General features: G+C 37.4%; 3 protein-coding genes across 3 annotated transcripts in view; 1 reads left to right on the top strand and 2 right to left on the bottom strand.

The window, feature by feature from the left end:
* Nucleotides 1–3,138, top strand: part of LOC102809841 (S1 RNA-binding domain-containing protein 1-like) — a 52,690-nt gene extending 49,552 nt beyond the window's left edge. Inside the window, exons 17-18 of the mRNA XM_085494921.1 lie at nucleotides 988–1,086; nucleotides 1,611–3,138. Of these exons, the coding sequence (XP_085351047.1) occupies nucleotides 988–1,086; nucleotides 1,611–1,888 (377 nt within the window). The 3' untranslated portion in view covers nucleotides 1,889–3,138. The remainder of the gene's footprint in view (nucleotides 1–987; nucleotides 1,087–1,610) is intronic.
* Nucleotides 3,139–6,237: 3,099 nt separating this feature from the next.
* On the bottom strand, nucleotides 6,238–22,315 carry LOC146748949 (uncharacterized). Its single transcript, XM_085494913.1, has 2 exons — nucleotides 22,164–22,315; nucleotides 6,238–7,343 (listed from the first exon to the last, which is right to left on the bottom strand). The coding sequence occupies exon 2, from the start codon at nucleotides 7,325–7,327 to the stop codon at nucleotides 7,070–7,072; it is 258 nt and encodes an 85-aa protein (XP_085351039.1). The 5' UTR covers nucleotides 7,328–7,343; nucleotides 22,164–22,315; the 3' UTR covers nucleotides 6,238–7,069.
* Nucleotides 10,078–15,765, bottom strand: LOC146748950 (uncharacterized). Its single transcript, XM_085505800.1, has one exon. It carries the CDS (start codon nucleotides 15,763–15,765, stop codon nucleotides 10,078–10,080), a length of 5,688 nt encoding a protein of 1,895 aa, XP_085361926.1.
* Nucleotides 22,316–22,779: the final 464 nt, after the last annotated feature.

Below are 22,779 nucleotides of genomic sequence, written 5' to 3'. Positions count from 1 at the left end.
ACCTACAATGTGAATACCATGGAGTGTGTGTACCTACAATGTGAATGCCATGGAGTGAGTGTACATACAATGTGAATGCCATGGAGTGTGTGTACCTACAATGTGAATGCCATGGAGTGTGTGTACATACAATGTGAATGCCATGGAGTGTGTGTACATACAATGTGAATGCCATGGACTGAGTGTACATACAATGTGAATGCCATGGAGTGTGTGTACCTACAATGTGAATGCCATGGAGTGAGTGTACATACAATGTGAATGCCATGGAGTGTGTGTACCTACAATGTGAATGCCATGGAGTGTGTGTACATACAATGTGAATGCCATGGAGTGTGTGTACATACAATGTGAATGCCATGGACTGAGTGTACATACAATGTGAATGCCATGGAGTGTGTGTACCTACAATGTGAATGCCATGGAGTGGGTGTACCTACAATGTGAATGCCATGGAGTGTGTGTACATACAATGTGAATGCCATGGACTGAGTGTACATACAATGTGAATGCCATGGAGTGTGTGTACATACAATGTGAATGCCATGGAGTGTGTGTACATACAATGTGAATGCCATGGAGTGTGTGTACATACAATGTGAATGCCATGGAGTGGGTGTACCTACAATGTGAATGCCATGGAGTGTGTGTACATACAATGTGAATGCCATGGACTGAGTGTACATACAATGTGAATGCCATGGAGTGTGTGTACATACAATGTGAATGCCATGGAGTGTGTGTACATACAATGTGAATGCCATGGAGTGTGTGTACATACAATGTGAATGCCATGGAGTGTGTGTACCTACAATGTGAATGCCATGGAGTGTGTGTACATACAGTGTGAATGCCATGCATATGAACATATATGCAATTACTGATAATAAAATTGATGTCCATTATTTTTGTAATGGTTGTTATCACAAAAAGAAGAAAATTTACAAATATACTTAGTAATTTAATCATATTTTTGGTGGATTCTAGGAATGGAAGTCCTTGCAGATGAATTAAAAGTTGGTATACCTACATTAACTCTAATTATTGATGGTTTAAAACAACCAAAAGATTTTGATATCAGATCAGGTAAGGGTATACCTAAATAAAGTAGTGTATCTTCTATCATCTACCATACACATATATCTGTGCTATACTATACAGTGTATGCACATCTCTCAATACAGTGAGTTGAGGTGGTGGCCCATGAAATGAGGTGGTGGCACATCAAAGTGGTGAATATATATTTTTAGTCCAATTTTTCAAATTGATGGTGATCATGGAATCAGTGACGATATCAGTTCTTGTATCCCCAACTTCATGTTTTTGGAGAGACATTGCGTCTTACTTGAGAATATACATTGGCATTTTACAAGTGATTGAATACATATCCACAGGTCATCCTTGACTGCTTTTAATTGTATGTAAATTGATTTATGTCTTGTACATAATTGTTACAGACAGCGACATATTACTTTTCTGGACTTTATTGAATTTCCTTCTTTTTGATCTAGATTTTAGAAAAAATATGAATTAATTATGTGAATTTAATTTTTGGGAAAGGTGACAAAAGTTGTTATGTAATTTTCCTGCTTTTTTGATCTTTTAATTAGGATTTGCAAAACCACTATTCAGGAAAGGAGTCATGTCTATAAATGATTTACGGAGTGGTGATGTATTAACTGGTAGAGTGGAAAATGCAACACACTTTGGAGCATTTGTTGATATCGGCGTTGGACAAAATGGTTTAATTCATACTAGTCAGATGCCTCACTACGTGTTGCAGAATGGTACACCACTTGGACCAGGGGATAAAGTTAAAGTGAAAGTAATGAATGTGGATGTAAACAGAGGAAGAATAGGTCTACAGCTGCTGGAAGTAGTGAATTAGATGGTCACATTATAGCTTGTGATGTTTGTGTATGGTCATTTTAAAAAGTATTAACAAATGCCTATATGAAAAACATAGATGCAATGATTGATGTGAAGCCAATCCTCGGGGTGGAGCTACATCACAGAACGTTCTATGTTACTAAGGTACACACCACTGTATTTCTATGGGCTCTGTGTGAGCTGATGTGAATGAGATTGCAGTGTTTCATTAATGGGCAGCACTTGATAATACCTTGATTCATCAGCTTTGCAAACTGATAAGAGGGCAGGTCCCCAGATAGGGCCTGCTGTATTAGGCTGGGTTTCGGTATCAACAACATAATTGTTTCCTAAGATTGAATGCACAAATCCATCTAGTATTAGAATTTCCCATTGTTGAATACACTATTGTAGTCTTTGGTCAATGTGGTCAATCAGCCTCCAGGTTCTGGAAAAACAACTCGCTTACAATTATGCAAACTGTGATGAGCTCATTTTTTTATTTTATGCCATCATTTTAAATTTGGGGTGGCAAAAAAGGCGGCCTGACAGAATTAAACTTGTCATCACTACCCAGTGGAGTCAATCATAAGCCATTGATTTTGTATATAAAAAGAAAAACTCCTAACATAGGGTCTGAGCTAGACTGGGTCACCCTTCCACAAGTAGAGCTTACCAGATTGTTTCAAAACTAATGTTCTCATTAAAGTATCTATGCTAATTTTGCAATTCAGCACAATTAAGAACCAGCATACTTGTAAAGAGTGTGGTGAGCGACCAAAGTGCCCTGATGTAAGTGTTGCTCTGCAGACAAATCTGGGAAGTCGGCTACACCAGTACGCTTTCTGTAAAACAGTACTATGTCTCAAAACAAAAGTCTGTTACCTCCCTTTAGAGTACGTAGGAAGTTAACCTGCATTGCATAGTCTGAAACCAAGCAATGTGACTGCTGTCATTTTACTTACATCTGACATACAAGCTTCTTTTGATGACAAGCATGAAGTTAGAACATGCAGCTTCTGAGGTGGGCAGTGCTATGCTTAGTACCATGTCAATATTATAAGGATTCTTTCCCAGTAATGTATATACTTTATGCAAAGTGAGAGGCAGAATTGAATAACATGAACCTGAGTAGTAGTGGTGTCTCAGTGGCCAAGTAGTTTGACTGCACGTGGCTTGGAGACAGTGTACTTTCTCACAAAAATCAGTGTTTCTTTCAGTCTTTTGTATTTTTTTATTTGCATCGGCACATTGTTTTGGTCTTAGTTTTTTCTCTTGCTGCCCCGGGCACTGCAAACCTGGAAGTGAGAATACTGACAGTGCTAAAACAATGTGCAACAGCTGTCGTTTTGTTTGTGATGTAAGCGAATGAGAGTTTTAATATAAAATGTTACATTTTGTAAATTCAATAAAACTTTGTGCATTTCAAATTTACTACAAAAAACGTATTGTTTTTGATTCAAAATAATGTTTTTATTTATCTAAGAAAATACTTGGTGCGACGATATTTTTAATATTGTGCACCAACTATCCGTCAAATGTTAAAATGGCCTGAAATGCAATGACGTGTTTGCTCTTCAGACTTCATAGTATTCAGAACATGTCAAAGAAATACAGACCAACCCGAGGTTCAAAGTCGCCACTTATCCCCCTGGGGATCAAACAGCGGTCTGGGATCGTTAATTTTTTGAGGAAACATTTTTAGTGCTTAAAATGATGAGTTTTTAATACTCGGGCCTTAAAAAAAAAAAATGCGACCCGATATTTCATATTTTTTAGTCTGTCGCTGAAGCCAACAAAACAATTTTTTTTTAAGCCTTATACATAGCCCGTATATAACGTATAGGAAAGTGGGGAAAATAAAAAAAATATCAGCAAAAAATTTTCATGCATCTATTAATGATCTCAAAGCAATCTGGCAGGCGGTTTTCGAGAAATGAGCCAAGAAAAACAAACATGACTTAAAAAAAATAGGCACATGCATATGGTCTCATGAAATTAACAAGTCAGAGTGTAGTCCATGTCAAGCAATTCATGCCAAATTTTAATGCAATCTGACAAGCAGTTGAAAAAATTATTAACCAAAAATGACAATCAAAGAAAGCTTAGAAAGAACTCCTGTGTGCTGAGAGTATTGAAGACACATTAAAAATTAATTCAAAATTACTTGTACATGAGATATTGATGGAAAAGCTATAAACTAATTATATACATCAGGTAACTACCGGTAATATGAACAGAACAGAACAAAAAAATTATGAATTATTATGCTAATTAGAGAATTAATATGAACAAATTTTAACCCAAAATTAATCAGGCCTGTCTATTGTCCTAGAGCATTTATGTACCAAATTTTATTCAAATGTGATGATCAGTAATTGAGATATCAGTGTTAATTAATTATGTTAATTAGGTGATTAATAAGCATAAATATTTACCAAAAACTAATTGGGTTTCTGCATAGTTCTTTTTAAAAGTTTCATTAAAATCCAATTTGTGGTTCTTTATATATCAGTGGAATATTATGCAAATTCGGTAATTAATATCCAATTAAAATTAATTAGGTCTCTGCATAATCCTAGAAGATCTATGTAACGAGTCTCATTGAAATATGATTACTACTTGATGTATCAAAAGCTGAAAATTAATTAATTATGCAAATTAGCTAATTAATATATACTGATATTACCCTAAAAACTATCAGGTCTGTGCAGTGTTCTACGACATCTATGTACCAAGTGTCATTGAAATGTGATGATTACTACTTGAAATATCAAAAGCTGAAAATTAATTATGCAAATTAGGTAATTAATATGTACTCATATTACCTTAAAAACTATCAGGTCTGTGCAGTGTCCTATGACATCTATGTACCAAATTTCATTGACGTGATGATTACTACTTGATGTATCAAAAGCTGAAAATTGATTAATTATGCAAATTAGCTAATTAATATGTACTCATATTACCCTAAAAAGTATCAGGTCTGTGCAGTGTCCTATGACATCTATGTACCAAGTTTCATTGAAATGTGACAATTACTACTTGAAATATCAAAAACTGAAAATTAATTAATTATGCTAATTAATATCTACTGATATTACCCTAAAAACTATCAGGTTTGTGCAGTGTCCTATGACATCCATGTACCAAGTTTTATTGAAATGTGATGATTAGTACTTGAGATATCAGTAGAAAAGCCGAAAATTGATTAATCATTATGCAAATTAGGTAATTAATATTGCAGATTTTTACCCAAAACTAATCAAATCTGCGCATTAGTTTGGAGCATCTGTGTGCAAAGTTTCATCAAAATCCAATGAATGGTTTTTTAGATATCAGTGCAACAGTCATGAAAATCAGCTAATTATCATGCAAATTAGGTAATTAATATGCATGGATTTTTACCAAAACCTAATCAAATCTGCGCATTGGCCCAGAGCATCTATGCACCAAGTTTCATCAAAAACTGATGTATGGTTCTTGAGATAGCAGTGGAACAGTCTGACACACATACAGACACACTAACTGCAAAGACTCCCTTTTTGTGCTTCGCACACGGGAGTCAAAAATATTCCCTAAATAGAGTTCTAAACTAGAACCAGCAAAAAAAAAAGCCATTTACTTCTGGTCAATAACTTTAGTAGATTCAGTACACATCACTTCAGCTATACTACACATGGGCTTCCAAGTTTATGTATGCTGCCTTCAACTGTATTTGGTTGGAAAGTATGCAAGACACCAACCTGGATTTGTCCTAGTTTCTCGTTCACTAATCAGAGGCTCATAGCAACATTTAAGGATTTTTCAAACCAATGTATTAAGCACACCAGGTGACCAATGTTGGATGTAACCTGCCATGGCAAGAAAGGTTTTAGGTGGGATAATGCATGTAGATACCAAATTTTTCATATATAAACTCATTATCAAAGTATCATTAAAAAGTGTTTGTGTAAATAACATTTACAGCAATAGGGTAGGGGGGTTGGGAAGTTGACCATATTTATCTGAAACTTTTCCCATTAGATTTACTACCACCAGTTACTGGTTTTCACCAACAATCATTGTAATCCAGAAGGGTCCATCAACATTGGCCCATTTATAAATGTGGTTGGTATATTCCTCCATGAGCTCCTGTCAAAGCATAGCAGTTTGATGCATCCCCGCTGATGGCCTAACGTAGCACAGGCCGATTCATTTCAAATGCATGGGGAGAAATGTTCAAGTGTGAGCAATTTTGTTTACAATCTGCACAAAGACAAAGTGTGGATGTACAGACTTAAATGATCAAACGAGGGTTGAGTAATCCAGCGAGTTGAGCATCAGAGTTCCTAATGCAATTACTACTTGCATACAATAACAAGCATCTTAAATGATAATGTAATTTTATTCCTTAACAGTAGATAAACAAGAAACTAGTACTAATAGAAATACAATAGTACATGAACAAGACAAGACATTGTACCATTGCATACTGTGTTTAGTAACTAGTTATGACTATGTTGGGGGCCAGTTACAAAATTAAAACAACTTTTAAAAGGGACAGTCAAATGACCTGCATTTTCCAGCTAGAATTTCTATCACAATATCAGTATTCTATGTACCACAATAACGGCAAAAAAATCCTCTTGTCCGAAAAATAGCACAGTTCTGTTCACAATCTTTTAATTGATACTTGGCTGAAAACACAAATGTGTGATAGAAGCGTTCGTGAAAGTTTCGACAAAATTGATAATTCTTTGATAAATTAACTTCTTTGTAATAAAAAGGCTTTACCATACTTTTTTTCAGCCTCCACAGCAAATAATGCTAATGAAATTATTACATACATGAAATCGTTCAACTCGAACATTTACAAAAGTTTCTTATTTACTATAAAGCTCTACTTGCTGCCTCAAAATGCTCCATATAAACCTGTCACTATGCACATCACATGGCACAAGACTCTCCGAACTGGATGAATGTTCCAAAACGCTAAAATGCACATATAGGCCAGTAGTGTATGCCTGCCTGCCCCTCCCCAAATTATAAACCCTGGCATTACTAGTATTTTTATTTTTGCCCAAGTACAAATTCTTCACCATGAATGATGAATAATGTTCTTGCTCCACATGATTAGAATAAAGTAAAACACAAATCTTGCTTTTTATGAAATTCACATCAAAGATGTGTGACCATTAGTTATACACATGGTCTATTGTCAGTAGTTACCACTTGACATCACTTCCAACAACTGTAGGCCTATTCTTCCTCTGTTTACATCAACGCTTAGTACTTTCACTTGAACTTCATCTCCTCTCTCTAATGGTCTACCATTCTGCAACACGTAGTGAGGCATCTGACTTGTATGAATTAAACCATTTTGTCCAACGCCGATATCAACAAATGCACCAAAGTGTGTTGTATTATTGACTCTGCCATTTAACACATCACCGCTCCTTAAGTCATCCATAGACATGATTCCTTTTCGTTATCTGAGTAAATATAAAACAATAAAGTTAAATCTGACTCAGGATTATTCAAATTTCAAATGCTGCAACCATGCAAGAAATCCCGGCACATGCTGAAATCCACATGAAATATCTAGAACTAGTTTGATAACATTCTGAAAATAGTCCTAACAGAGGCAGGATCCAAACTGCACATACCAAGATTGGCAATGGGCATTTCTCGATGTGCTACTTCAGCATAAAAACTAGCAGTTCTTGTGCACAATGATTAATAAATACAACAAATAGCATTGGCCTTGTGTGCATAACATGCATATCATGACATGTCGTGTTTGACACAAGATGCGATACTTGCAACATTAATGTAGCAACAATAAAGAAAGGTTCTTTGACATTGAAATGATAGATGCATCTATCAACCTTTAATCCTGATTTACAGTTTACAGCTATGTGATAAAAATCACAGTTCTCCACACATTTCATTCTAAGACAGACAACTCATTTGCATATTAATGCCAAATAAGTAAAGCAAAAACCACTTTTGCAATTTTAGCCTCGCATTCAATCTTCTAAAATTGTAATAAAAATAAGTAATTGTCAATGAGTCTATGAAACTGCTAACCAAAAAGAGTAGTTTTGAAAGAGTAAAACAGCGAGATGGATGTCCATTTGTTGCTGCTAATTGCATATGCAACTACAGTAGTTTTGATCATAGCTGTTTTTTAATAGTGTTCTAATCACATAAAACAAAGTAGCACACAAGATGTATACAAAGTACATTTGTATTCTTATGGTAGGAAAGCTGATGCCTTTGGCCTACCTCATTCTGACAGCCACTTGTACCTGCAGTAAGCACTGCAATGATTTAGCATCAAAGTTGCATGGGAAATTGCATTCTAAATGCAGAAACTGGTGAAACATTTAACATTGGCTGTTGAACAAGTGTTCATAGTTGAATACATTTTAGTTTTGCTTTCCACTTCAGTCTTATTTTTTCCCCATGGTGAAATTTTTGTGAACACACCAAACATTTGTTTTATGATAGTATTTTTCTTGAATTCTACAACAACTTCATGTAAAACACTACATATCGTAGCCGATACCTGGGAAACCTGTTTCTGACTTGTGTGTTCAATCTGTTGGCATTGTTTTCCTTGCACGATATTTTTTCAAAAAAAAAAATTTCTCACTTTTAGCAGTTTTTATGATAGCAAATGAATTTTACCTTTTTCACATAATGAACATGCAAGTTTTTTTACAGCACTAACTGATGGTGTTTGACACAAATATTGTTTGGCTGACAATGATTGCCAGTCAACTTATTACTTTGTTTGCATTGAAATATAAAATACCACATGCACAAGTGACCCATTATGTATGATCCCGATACAAAGCTCTGTTCTGCAAGAAACGATTCTGGACACATTCACAGACTACAATTTTAAAATTTTAGACAAAATAAAATTCGAAAAATGGAATAACACACAAAATAAAAACTTACGGTATTACTTACGAATACAGTACTTGTAACAGAATCAGGCGATACATTAGTGAGGAATCGGCACAGACATGAATAAAAACAAAGTGGCCACCAGTTGTCCATTTTTGTTCAAATCTCAAAAATATGACGTGCACCTGTAACCCAATATGCATGACGCAAAATTTGAATGAAATTACCTGTTTATCTTTTGAAACTGTTTTGCTAAATATCAGAATTTAACTATCTTGGAGATTAAAATGGCCATCAGCTCATTTAATCAAATGGTAGAGCCAAATAAAACAAATTTGATGTTTCCAGTAATATTTGACAATAGGTAAAAGCTAGGAATTTTTGCATTTAATTTTTTTGTACTTACACTCTTGAGGTTTTTGCGAGAAATAATGCTTTAACTACAGATTTAAAAAATTAACATTCAAGATTGTTTTCAGGATACATTCCTTTAATGCTAACCTAGTGCTAGTCATTTACAGAATAAAGTACAATCAAATATAAAGTAAAGGACCATAGCTTTTTTTGCACAAAAACTGTGGCTGTGATTTGGCTCGAAGTATAGCCACTGTACTCTATAGGTCGGAACAATTCACGAAGTCGGAAAGTCTCATGTCAGGATTGACATTTATTGAACTTTGAAAAGGAAACATCAACATCGGCTTGAAACAACAACAAACGTAAAAATAATAATAACGATAACAATGGCACGAGGACCTCAAGTGTCACATGACACAAAACTCAAGTTGTGATAGATCGGTTTTAAACCAATCACTGATCGCGGTAATAACGTCATAGGTCAAATACAATGTATGATATAATAGGAATACGAATAATCTAAACTAAACATCAAAGCTATTGCTGAACAGAAATAATACAGCGAATTGAATATTAATTATAGAAAACATTTTGAAGTCTAACTAGACAATTCAAACTTAATCAACAAACACACCTATGATTTGCATCTCGCCCCGACATACTCCGGGCACAAACGAGTTGCTGGCAAACCTGTATCAAAACATAGTGGGTTTGCTTAACTGTAGAATCAATGTAAAATGCTCAAATATTCAATAAAGGGAACATTATAACATAGAATTATGATACAAATGAATATCTTGCCTAAATTGTGCAATATTCATTATTATGAGAAATACTGTTCTTACTTATTTCTAGTGTTCAGTAATAAATCACTGTTTTGAAAAGAGTTCTCTGGTGATATCGAAAAGTTTGTAAAAGAGTCTCTATGTGATAAAGAGTCAATGTAATTATTCACACAGAATTATCATTGTACTGCATGGTGATTCTTTGTTTGGCTAGTTGAGCTGCCTTTCTTCGTGATTGTCTGTGAATTTGCGTTGTGTTAGAATTGTCTACTTCATCATTGATTGGTTGTGAATCGATCAATGACGTCGCAGATATGTCCGTTGATATTTCTTGATCAGATTGCGTGTTGTCGGTTGATATCTCTAATGGATATAAACGTGAAATGTCTCGGTTGGTCATTCCACTTTTCGTCTTGATTTCTGCTGCGCGAACAATACCGTCCGAACCTGGTAATAACTTGGTAACACAGGCTAGGTTCCAGTGAAGGCGCTTCTTGATGTCATCATGTACTAAAACTATATCACCAACTTTGATTCTATTGGTTTTGACACCCTTGTGTTGGTTGATGTGCCGTTCGCGAAGAGCGGTGATATATTCATGCGACCAACGCCTCCAGAAGGCATCTTGAAGCATAGTGAGGTAACGATATCGGTGATTTGCAATGTGATGATTCATCAAGATATTGGGGTTTGTGACCGTTTCAGTAGCTTGTGGTAAACTGTGTATACTACGCCCGTTGATCAAATGTGAAGGTGTGAGCGGATTCAGATCGGCGATATCTGAAGAAACAAATGTCAGCGGTCGTTCATTTATTGAAGATTCAATTTCGGTCAGAATAGTCTCCAATTCGACATAGGTCACACAGGATCGCCCAAGAACTTTCTTAAGGCTTGTCTTGGTAATAGAAATCATTCGTTCGAAGAAACCTCCACACCATGGACTGCGCTTTGGAGTAAATTTCCATGCTATGCGTTGATCTGATAAATAGCGTTGTACTGTAGAATTTTGAATGATTTCTTTGAGCTGGTGTGACGCTGATACAAACGTTGACGCATTGTCCGATATGATGAGATTAGGTGTCGAGCGACGTGATGTGAAACGTCGAAGGGCTAATAGAAACGATTCAGTCGTAAGATCTCTGACGAGTTCTAAGTGTATGGCGCGCGTGATAGTACATGTGAATAGACAGATGTAGACCTTAACAATAGCTTGATTGATTGGGTCTTTGACGAATAAGTGTCCGGTGTAGTCTATTCCAATAGAAGAAAAGGGTTCAGATCGTTTTACTCTGAAGGTAGGAAGTGGCGCTGGAATTGGCTTGGAGTATGGCGTACCGTCTACTTTCTTGCAAATGACGCATTGGCGTAGAACTGCTTTGACGTAGCGTCGCATTGAGATTATCCAGTACCGCTCGCGTAATTGAGACGTGACTGCGTTAGTACCGGCATGTTGAAGACTTAAATGAGTGTCCCGAATTATCATTGTGGTGAACGCATGTTTACCGGGGATCAATATCGGGTGTACAGTGTTGAAGGGTAAGTTGGTATTCTGCAGTCGACCTCCTGCACGTAATAATTGATCGCTGTCGACGAATAGCTTGAGTTGCTTGCAGAGAATTCCAAGTTTACCATCGTTCTTGGTTAGTCTTCGAATTTCATCAGCGTAGTACATATGTTGAATATTCTGAATCCAAACTAGCTCGGCGGTCTCTAGTTCGGTCGGTGAGGGCGCTGATGTTTGTTGATTGTTGTCATCTGGAGAGGTCAATATGGTTGTCTTCTTTGTGCGTTCTCTCAACTTGTTAATGAAACGTAATACAAACGCTGTAACTCTAAGTAGATGTGATAAATTTTGATAATGTTCGATCTGGAATACATTGTCAATATTGTAGTTGACTTCTGTGGAAGTTTCTGTGACTGAGATTGATTGTTCGCGTATCGTAGGCGATATGAATGGAGGGCCTAGTTGTGCGTTTTCTAAATTTGGCAGTGTTGTAACAACAGTGTGAAGTACTGTCTGTTCAGAGACTTCAGTGGGCGTTGAAGATGGGGCTTGCGTATATGTGGATACTGAAGTGTCCCCTGTCTTCACACGTTGATCAGAATTGGTTGTGTTTGGAGTATCAAATAACTCGCATCTGGGCCAGTGTTGTCGATTAGTTAACCAAAACGGTCCGTTCCACCACAATTTTGATTCTGATAGCTCAGCTGGTGTGATACCTCGGGTTACTAAGTCGGCTGGGTTCTCTGCTGTATTGACGTAGTGGAGTTCCTGTTGAAATGAGTTGATTTCTGTCACACGATTGCGAGTAAACACATTCTGTTTACCTCGTCCATGTAGCCAATGTAATGTTATCTGACTATCTGACCATAACACATATTTTGAGATTGAGTATTTCCGTTCAAGGGATTTACCAACAAATTGACTAAGTCGTGTTCCAATCAGGGCACCCATTAACTCTAAGCGTGGTATTGTTAGGGTTTGCTTGTTTATGGGAGCAACTCGTGCCTTTGCCATCACTAATGTAGATTCGGTGTCAGATACTAAATACACTGCGGCTCCGTAGGCCTTGTCTGATGCATCAGAAAATGTGTGAATTTCAACACTAGTCGGATTGTTGACAAAATATTTGCGCTGGATGTGATTGTTCGTCATCTTGTAGAGATCGTCGGCTATATTTTGCCATTGTTGTAGTATTTCAGAGTCGATGGGTGTATCCCAGTTGTGATTGGTGATCCATAAATGTTGAATGATCAATTTTGCTTTGATATGAACAGGAGAAAACAAACCTAGTGGATCATATAGACTAGCGCTATATGCTACGATATCTCGCTTAGAAGTGAATTGTCCGAAGTTCGGTGTTTTTAATGGTTTCACGCGCAGAAAGTCAGCTTTAGAATCCCAGCGGATCCCGAGAATTGATAAGTCAGACTTTGAGTTGGATCGACCATCAATATCAATAACTTGTCTCAGAAATGCATCATTAGTGTTCCAGGAACGTAAGTTAAACTTGCGTGTAGATAGGATATTGATTGATTGTTCATAGAACTGTAATGCTTCCATTGAAGATGCGCAACTAGAAACTACGTCATCGACGTAAATGTCCTGTTGTAGAACTTGGGCTGTCGATTTTGAAGAGTGTTCATTCGTTAAATGTTTGATGGCTGCATTCAATATGAAGGGTGAACATGTAGCGCCGAATAGAACTGACTTGAACTGGAAGGTTTCGAAAGGGCTATTAATATTGGTTGAGTCCGTTAACCATAGAAATTTAGTGTATTTCCGGTCGGCTTCATGTAGACTAATTTGTAAGAAAGCCTTTTCAATATCTGCGGTTAATGCTATGGGGTCTGCTCGAAATCTCAGTAGTATAGACGTTAATGAATTGAGAAGTGGGGGTCCTGTATCTAAACACTGATTGAGGCTGGGCTGGTCCTTACCAGTAGTTGCTGAACAGTCGTACACTATTCTAATTGGAGTAGACTCGCTGTCCTTCTTGACCGAGCGATGAGGTAAGTAGTGCCCGATATTTGTACTATCATCGGTGACTCTCTCAATAAAACCTCTATGCAACTGATCATTGATAATGTTGTTGTAAACTTTGACAAGTTTGTCTGGTAGCTTGGCGATCATTTTTCTGGTGCGAGTATTTGCTGCTTGATAGTTGGTATGTAAGGTAGGGTGATCCGGTTTCCAAGGTAATTTAGCCGTGTATCTTCCATCTTCGGTGGTGAGGCAATGATCAATATATTGTGTGTATTGTTCATTTTGTGCTACTTTGAGTTTGCTTGACTTGATTGTATCGTAAACACCAACTGTCTCTAAATCCCAAAATGAGCTGACTAAACTATCGAGTTCAGTATCTGGGGCTTTGACACTGGATATATGAAAAGTCTGGATATTTCTTCCCCTCCGTCTAGTTGAAGGAATAGGCCCTGATAAGAGATAGCCGAAAGCGGAAGAAACTGCGACAGGACTGCAACCTCTAATGATGTGGGATCCAACATAGTCCCAATAATGGTCAGCACCAATCAATACATCCACAGTCATGTTAGTGTCGTGAGAAAGTGGGTGTGCTAATTTGAGGTTGCGTATATGTGATATATTGCGTAAATCGTGTGTGAGATTGTTATCTAAATTATCGGAAATTTCATTGACTATGAGCAAGTCGATTACGCTCTTTATACCATCTATCTGTAGAAGACCGACAGTGGTACGAGGTATCGTTTTATACCCTGTTTTCGAATTGGAAAATGATTTCAGATTGAGAGTTTCCGAGTAATTGGGATTTGCATTTATCGAATTTGCAAACTTTGTTGTCACAAAACTCCTATCAGCCCCCTCATCAAAAAGGACTGTAGCGACCCTAGAAACACCATTGCCAAATGTGGTGATTCGTGCGGTTTTCAGCAAGACGCGCGGTGGTGGGTCGGTATTTGACCGCCTATTGAGAAATGGTCGCTTGGGAGAGTGATTTGATACATGCGCGAAATTTATGTGGGTATCGCTTGATTTATTTTGCTGGGTGTCTGTCGAAATAGTCGAGTGAATTGAAGTATGATGCTTGCCTTTGCACGTGCGACAAGTCCAACGGGAGCGACATTCTCGCAAAAGATGATGACCTAAACAATTAAAACAGAGCTTGTTATCATGTATAAATTTCAAACGATCTGTGCGTGTTGTTATGGTACGACAGTCTGTGGTATAATGTTTACCATTACAGTAAGTGCAATGTGGTGATCTGGGTGTATACTGCTGTGATTTAGCATTGTTTTGTGCAGTGTGTGTTCTGGCATTAGCAGTATATTTTGTTTTGTTAGAGACATGTGGATTGCATTGATAGTTACCATGGGTACCAGCTGCTTGTTTTGACTGAGGATACTGACTGTTGGTATTGAAAGCAGCAACAGACGATGGGTAGTGATCGCTATCAGCAGCGTCGTCTGATCCAATGTTGAGAGCTTTGATTTCATGTAGCATTGCTTTGCTGAGCGTCGCCAAAGTCCATGTATCATCCGTGTTGGATCGAGAAAGTTGGCGTTGAAATTGAACTGGCAGTTGCTTGAGTAAAAACGGTATCAATAGCTTTTCGTAGTGAGATTCATCCTGTCCAAGAGCTTTGAGTGAGCGAATAGTTGTGTCTAGATTATCGTGAAATGTTCGCAAAGATGTGGCGTTATAATCGGGTGGTGCACGCGTCCATAATGACTCCATGTGCGCTTGAATAATAAGTTGTGTCTGTCCGTAACGCTTTTCTAGCAGTGCGTATGCCAGTTTGTAATTTTCGGCGGACATCTGATAACCGTCTATGAGTTGCTTGGCGTCGTCGGCAACAAATGATCGCAAGTATGTAAACTTCTGTATATCGGTAATCTGCGTATTTGAATCAATTGTGGCCTTAAAATTGTCGTTGAATTCGTTCCATGTTAGTGGGTCTCCGCGGAAAATGGGTATCTCGAGGCGAGGCAGTTGAACAGTTTTGAGTTGAGGTGGGTGGCGTTGTACGCTGACTGGTCGTTGATTTGGGTCTAGAATTGAAGCAGGATTGTTTTGATTGACAAATAAAGTAATAAAAGCAACACGATTCAGTATATCTACCTCATAACTGTCAGTAGCGGCGAATTCTGGGTCGTCGATATCGATGAGACCCGTGACATATCCGTCGGCGGTGACTAGGGCTTCGACTCGCGTATCAACGGTTAACTTTCTTGCGGCGATTTCCCGATATGCGACGGTCTTGTCTTGAGCTGTCTCGTAGTTGGATACTAGTTGTTCAATGGGTTGTAGCACCGCTTGTAGCTTGACTCTTGCTCTATCTCTGTTCTTGATTAGCGTGGTGATTTTTGGTGCCATGTTGAAAACTGTGCTGGTTGAAACTTTCACTGTGTCGCGCGACTTTGAATTGCTCCGTTGAATCCTGGTCTCGGCACCAATATGTGGCTGTGATTTGGCTCGAAGTATAGCCACTGTACTCTATAGGTCGGAACAATTCACGAAGTCGGAAAGTCTCATGTCAGGATTGACATTTATTGAACTTTGAAAAGGAAACATCAACATCGGCTTGAAACAACAACAAACGTAAAAATAATAATAACGATAACAATGGCACGAGGACCTCAAGTGTCACATGACACAAAACTCAAGTTGTGATAGATCGGTTTTAAACCAATCACTGATCGCGGTAATAACGTCATAGGTCAAATACAATGTATGATATAATAGGAATACGAATAATCTAAACTAAACATCAAAGCTATTGCTGAACAGAAATAATACAGCGAATTGAATATTAATTATAGAAAACATTTTGAAGTCTAACTAGACAATTCAAACTTAATCAACAAACACACCTATGATTTGCATCTCGCCCCGACAAAAACTTCAAAACTTGTGTTGGGTTACCGGAAACAAAATTTATTTTACTTGACCTAAGGGAACTGATCATTACCACCAAGCCGGTTTCCTGTGAGTCTCCTGCGGCATGCGTTTCTTTACTGTACCGGCCGTTGCTTTACCGTACCGGCCGCTGCTTTACCGTACCCGAAGGTCATTAGCCGTACCGGCAAGGCCGTTACCGTACTGGCAGGAGGCAATTCACACTTCTGACAAGTTAATTTATGCATTGATTTTCCGGTTTACCGGTAAAATGCCGACCTGTTTAAATTTCAGTTTTATGCACAGGATCGCCTGAGAAAGCAAAACTGTAGAATTAATTTGAGTAGAATTTGTTTAGTTTGTAGTTATAGTCTGTTTATAAATCATTTTGTTCATGTTTGCTATGCAGTAGCTTTCGAGGTCAAATACACCACCAGGTCAATTTGTTGCGTCTTTTTATTTGTCAGAGATTAAACTTTTCCATTATTATTGCATAATATTTACATTCAAGTTGCGCGTGATAATGCTACACATGATTTTTTTGAGACCATGGAGCTCCCAGTACGTCCATGTGAACTGTTGGATACGACTACAGACGGAACTGCGTCTTTATTTTATACGATATTTTTATTTTTTTTAAATTGGGATCACTGCTCCCAAATCAACTGAGCCGACAAAGTGGGTTACAAAAATAACAGTTCCATGAAAGTGGCTATATTTGTGTATGATGAATCCTGAGTCTGTAGTTTTGGCATGTAACCTAATGGTTTTGGTTATTGTTAAAAATGCACAGTGCAGACGTAATTTTGTTTTCATTTTTTCACTTTATCTGGCGCCAGTGCACGTGTGCTTGCAGTGTTCTCCCCAGAAAAATGTATCAGAGTGGCGGCTAATTTGCATATAATTTACATATCATTAGCATTTGTCTGAAGATAAAGAAAACAATAATGACAGGCTTGCATGGATGAAAATGTGTCTTTATTTTTTAACAAATTTATGTAGAAGATTAAATGAATCTGCCGCTGTGTGATTTCTATGTAATGTTGATTCTTCGGACTTTCATGGAAGCCCAGTGATCTGCAGCTTTTGAGAACGTCGTGATTTTCTTTGCTTCCCACTTCTATTAAATGACATGGCCTTCTTGTGCATCTCCGAGTGTGCGTGTTTATCGATAGCATATTTCGTAATATTTATACATGGCATAGAATTCCATACCAAAGAACTATTTCTGGATGTTTTTAAGTTGAATTTTCCACATATGTGACACAGCATTCCTAAAAGATAAGAAATAGGAGCGAATCAATACTTGTATTTAAAAAATATCGTCACGATCAACACGAAAATAAACAAATTGCCGCCATTTTGAAAAGTCGCTAAACTTAAAAATTGCCACGATAAACTTTACCCAACTATTTCAAAACACAATACTAGTATTAGTTATTTTGATAAATCGTAGCCAACAATTTTTGAACTTCCAGAAAGAAGGTCGTTTCCAAAAAAATGTTTCGACGATCGGCAAAAAATGAAGCCATACAAAAGTTTACTAAACTAGGTCAAAATACGCTTCCAAGTAAAACGCTACAAATAAATACTTTTTTTTACCTTTGCCATCGGATGTTTCTCTCAGCCACGTATATTTTGTTGTCCATTGTGCATCTAATCCAGACTATCTTTTTTTTTTGCACCTTTCGTTGTAACATCATCTTGGACACGTTTAGTACCACTGCCGACAGGGGTACCGGTGACCGTGTTGCTGGTGGGTTTATTCTGTAAACCAGGGGCCCAGCAGGGCGTTCTATGCGGAACCACGACGTAATATTTCTGCTGTTTGACATCGTTGCTTCTTCAAGCCGAATATGCTACTGAGAAAATGCTCGCTATTACCCCAATTAAATAGGGCGAAAGTGTTTATTGTCGAAGTACGAAGCTGTATTAGTCCATTGTCTTTGTGTAATCACTGACATGTTTCCATTCACACCTGATTTAGCTCACAGTAACGGACGCTGATGACGCTGACTAACAGATTCGCACGTGTATTTACAAGCTAAAACAAAGAGTAACAGGAAATGCCACAGAGTAGCGGGCAATCTCTCAGAGTAGCGGCATAAATAATAGAGTAGCGGCCCCGCTACGCTAAAACGCTTTGGGGAGAACACTGTGCTTGGATGTTTTTTTATTCAGTGATTGGGCTAAATATTTGACGACGTTGCCAACGTATTCAACATACGAAAATAGCATGTGTGTGCGTTTGCGTGAATGATAGATGCAGACGAGATTTCTCGTGCAAACGCGTTTTATTAGTTTATTTCCAACGCGAGTGGTCGGCGCCTTTGATTGCGTTTAGTTTGTTCTTTCATTCGCAAAATCTATCGCTGGCACCGTTTATTTTGTTATGTCTCGCAACTGAATGTCCAAGCTGACTTTGTATTGGCTGTAATTATATTTTTTTTGTAAAACAAAAAAAAGTCCCGACCTTTCCAGTCTAAATCGTATTCTGCCCCAAACCAAACAGCCCTTTTCAGGGCCAATCACATGTTCCAAAAAGAGATATACCGGCACACTTGCACACTCTGTTTTGTTATAATAAAGTTACATTGGGGATTGTTGGAGGAGGTGTGTAAATATCGGGTAAATATGTTTGGACAATTCCATAAGCAAACTCACAAAATGAGGTCGAAAAGCAATAGAAAAATGTTGACCTAGAGCAAGGTCAAATTCCGTTTTACGCACTTGAATTTTATCTGGACTACGTGCACGCGTTGCGCGTGTTATTGTCAACAAAGTATCAAAACAGATTTTCGAACGCCCAAGCCCGAATTTAAATACATGTGAGCTCGGCCAAGCGAGTCACGCTGACACATTATGCAAGTATCATCGAATTCATGCGACAGGTTGAGACGTTTTATTCAACGTCGTGGGTAAGCTACGATGTAGGACTGTCGTTTTATAGCGTTACAGGCGATCATGAATATGTGAATAACACACATATATTGAAAAAAAACATGAAATTTCAGAAAGACTTTTTTATTTAATTAATTTATTTGTATTTCGACGGTTGTCCGACTTTCTTTCCACTGTGTGAGCTACTGACAAATATAAACAAATAATTAACCCATCGAGTCCTCTAGTCGACTGGGACGTAACACTGTTGTACAAGTCATGTCCTTTTCAAATTATTCACTTTCAATGGGTGGGTGAAAAAAAAATTCTTATTGTTTGCAAAATGCCCAATTAATTGATGCATGACTCACGGTTACCGGCAGGGCGCCGATCAGTTACCGGGGCTTTGTTTACCATGCATTCATTAATCGAAGGTGATAAATAGTCGGTATTGGTCCTATCAGTACGGTAATTGTCCGGCCGGTACGGTAACGCAACGGTCGGTACGGTAAAGCAACGGTCGGTACGGTAAAGCAACGACCGGTACGGTAAACCGAGTCAAACTCACAGGAAACCGGCTGGGTGGTAATGATCAGTTCCCTAATGAAAATTGATGTGCACATGTATACACAGCAGCATTTTATCAGAGCAGCAGAGTATTTGTGTGTTTACAATCTTGTGGCCAACATTGTCAAGTTCAGTCGGTCTCATTTAGAGCCAAGCTAAAACAGTACCCTATAACATGCGTTTCATTACAGTCTGACCAGGGGTTTCTCTAGAAAAAAACGAACAAGAGGAAGCGGAGCATGCACAGTCGAAATGCCATATCAGGTTTCTGCACCATATTAATGGTATATATATATATATATCACTATTGAAATAATTTTGGTGTAATTTTAGCTTATTTGGTGTCCAGACACATCAGCTGGTGTTGCTGGCAAGTTTCACAGAGAAAAATATATTTGGGAAAGATTTCATGTATGGCAGCACGGAAGTGCACAGCTCAGGAAATATATTTACGACTTGAAAGCTCAATCAGCAATTCAGTAAGAGGGCGCCAGCCGAGAATATCAGGACACTGCACCCCTGTTCCTTGGTTTAGAAAACCCCTCAGTCATGAGTTCAACCCAGAGGGTTTATCGAAGCCCAACTTTGAATGAGCCGTCTCGAACTGAATGTTAGTGTTCACTTTTAGCGACTCAAGCTGCTAGGCTGTGATAAAGCATTGCTATGTAAACTAGGCAATAATTTGTGTGTCAAGTTTGAATCATTCAAAGTATGTCTAAGAACACGCTGTACGAGTCTGATTTCAGACTTTCTGGAAGTAGGACTAAAAAGATGTGGAAAATGTTTCAACTGGTTGATTTAATATAAACTGTTTAATGCATCACAACATTGTTGCTCAGCGAGTTTACTCTTGACTTCAAATTTATTGCACAAGTTGCAATATTAAACTACAGACTATACAAGAGATAAGAAAATGCAGGCAAACAAAAGAATGTTTGCTGTATCATCAAACTTGTAATCCTGGCAGTGATAGAAAAAAATTGTTCAAATTTATGAACACAATCAGGTAAATTCAGTAGATTTTCCAAATCCAAAAACGTGTTACTCAACAATTTGTTATGTACACAAGTTATAATTCATGCAGGGTTATTCTCAAAACAAGCAACTGGTCATTTGTTATAACATAGCAGGAAGTAAGTTGTGCATTTTTAAGATCAATTACACCAATTAGCAGTGAAATAACACAAGGAAATAAATGCAAGAAACAATACATCCAAGGGAATGCCACATTTTGTATCCCTTTTCTATAGAGTTCCATGATTAACTCTTTGGCTCAATGAGTGAGCCCGTAAAATTTGCATTTCAATGTGCAAACTTGGACAAGTAAGAACAGACTACATTAACATTTCTATAGGCAAGGCTAGTGTTTCACAATATTAACACTCCTGGGGAGGGGGCACTATTATTTTCTGGTACAATGAAACCAACTAGGGTGAAAGTTAATTAAAGTAATTGTAATATTTAATGGCAAAAGCTAAAGACAAAGTACTGTGCAAATAATGAAATTTTACAAACACTAAGCAAAGCAACACACCACCTATAATTGTTCAATGAAGAACCTACAAAAACTTGCTAATCAGTTTGTTGCATTTCAAGAGATTCAGATGCTTATTGGACATAACAATCTGCTGGTATTTTTTTTTTAAATGTAAAATTGTGTTTAAACATGAGAGACAGTTTTGAAAATAGGTTATCATTCCACAATGCAAGATTAATTTCAAGGTATGAAGTTATTGGACCGTTAAAGTAGAAACTGTTATTAAATTAATAAACCAAAAGAAAATGCAAGGCTTAATTAAACTGTTTTTAATCAAGTTTTTAACTCAAACTAAAAAGCAAGTGAAAATCTAACAGCACAATTTGCAAAGCATCACGGGAAACTGATGGCCGCCAAAAATGCAACTGCTCGCAGCACAGCCATTTTATTTTGAAAGAAATTGTCGACGAATATATCAAGCATCATCAGCATTACTTTACATTAGTTATTCATTTGTGTGCACAATTCTGATTAACAGTCGTATTTACATCCCGTTTTTGTTAACATGGATACGATTTTCGACGGAAAAGTGCTACAAATAAGCGATTACAAGAATCTTAATTTTACTGCGTCATGCAGGCATGTGGTTTGCGTTGTTCCGAGTGGGACAAGGTTTCTAACTTCGGAGCAGCTTAATGCCTGTAAATATGGAATTTAAACTACTGGAAAGAAGACACGATTCGATGATTTTATTTAATGTGCTTTTTCTCAGGAGTCGACTGCCTTGTTCAGTCTACAAGCACTCACATGTGACAACTTACAACAAAGTAGTTTAAAAAAAAAAAAAGGAGTTACGTTTGCCCTGTTCACCATATATATGTTCATTGAACACATGTATGATTATCGCCTTCAATACTAATGAATGTACAACATAATTAAGCTATATTATTACCTTTTCGTGTCTTTTTAGAAATACTAATAAACGGTCAGCTACCTGCTCCGACTTGCTGTGTAGTTCGAATGCAATAATAGTACGGTTAATGCGCATGTGCAACATAACATCTCGCCAATATGGAGAATCACATCTCGCCAGTTGCGTGCATTCCCGGGACAAAGGTCTATGCAAATGACATGTCTGCGAAGGCACGGACGTAAACAAACCATGCCAGCTGGCGTACAAGTGACAATACAATTTACCGGTATTTACTATATGGGACAGCCATCTTAAATATGTTTTGAAAGTAAATAAAAAGACAAATTGAAAAACTTTTTTTTTTTCGATTCTTACAAATCAGGAAAAATACTTTCATGAGTGTTGGCAAGGAACATTTTCGTAATTATGTAATTTAAATAAATGAAAAACGTAAATTCGTAGACATAGGCAAGTTGTAACATGTAATCAGCTATTTTATTCGTCCGTAATTTGTACAAAAATCTTATTTTTTGTAAGTGTAAAAAGCATTTTTCACATTAAATGTCATAATTGTTATTCTTAAATACAAATCATCAAATATATTATAACATTTAATTACGAATTTGCTTTATCTGTAAAGTGTAAAAGCCTATTT

Source organism: Saccoglossus kowalevskii, chromosome 2 (genome assembly GCF_978046115.1).
Source record: "Saccoglossus kowalevskii chromosome 2, keSacKowa6.1, whole genome shotgun sequence".
Classification (NCBI taxonomy): Eukaryota; Metazoa; Hemichordata; class Enteropneusta; family Harrimaniidae; genus Saccoglossus; species Saccoglossus kowalevskii.
The sequence above is the reverse complement of the archived record's forward strand: the minus strand, read 5'-3'. Positions and strand labels throughout refer to the sequence as shown.

Bases quoted from the DNA above. Each gene is read 5' to 3' on its own strand.
- LOC146748949 (XM_085494913.1), bottom strand. From the start codon at position 7,327: ATGTCTATGGATGACTTAAGGAGCGGTGATGTGTTAAATGGCAGAGTC.
- LOC146748950 (XM_085505800.1), bottom strand. From the start codon at position 15,765: ATGGCACCAAAAATCACCACGCTAATCAAGAACAGAGATAGAGCAAGA.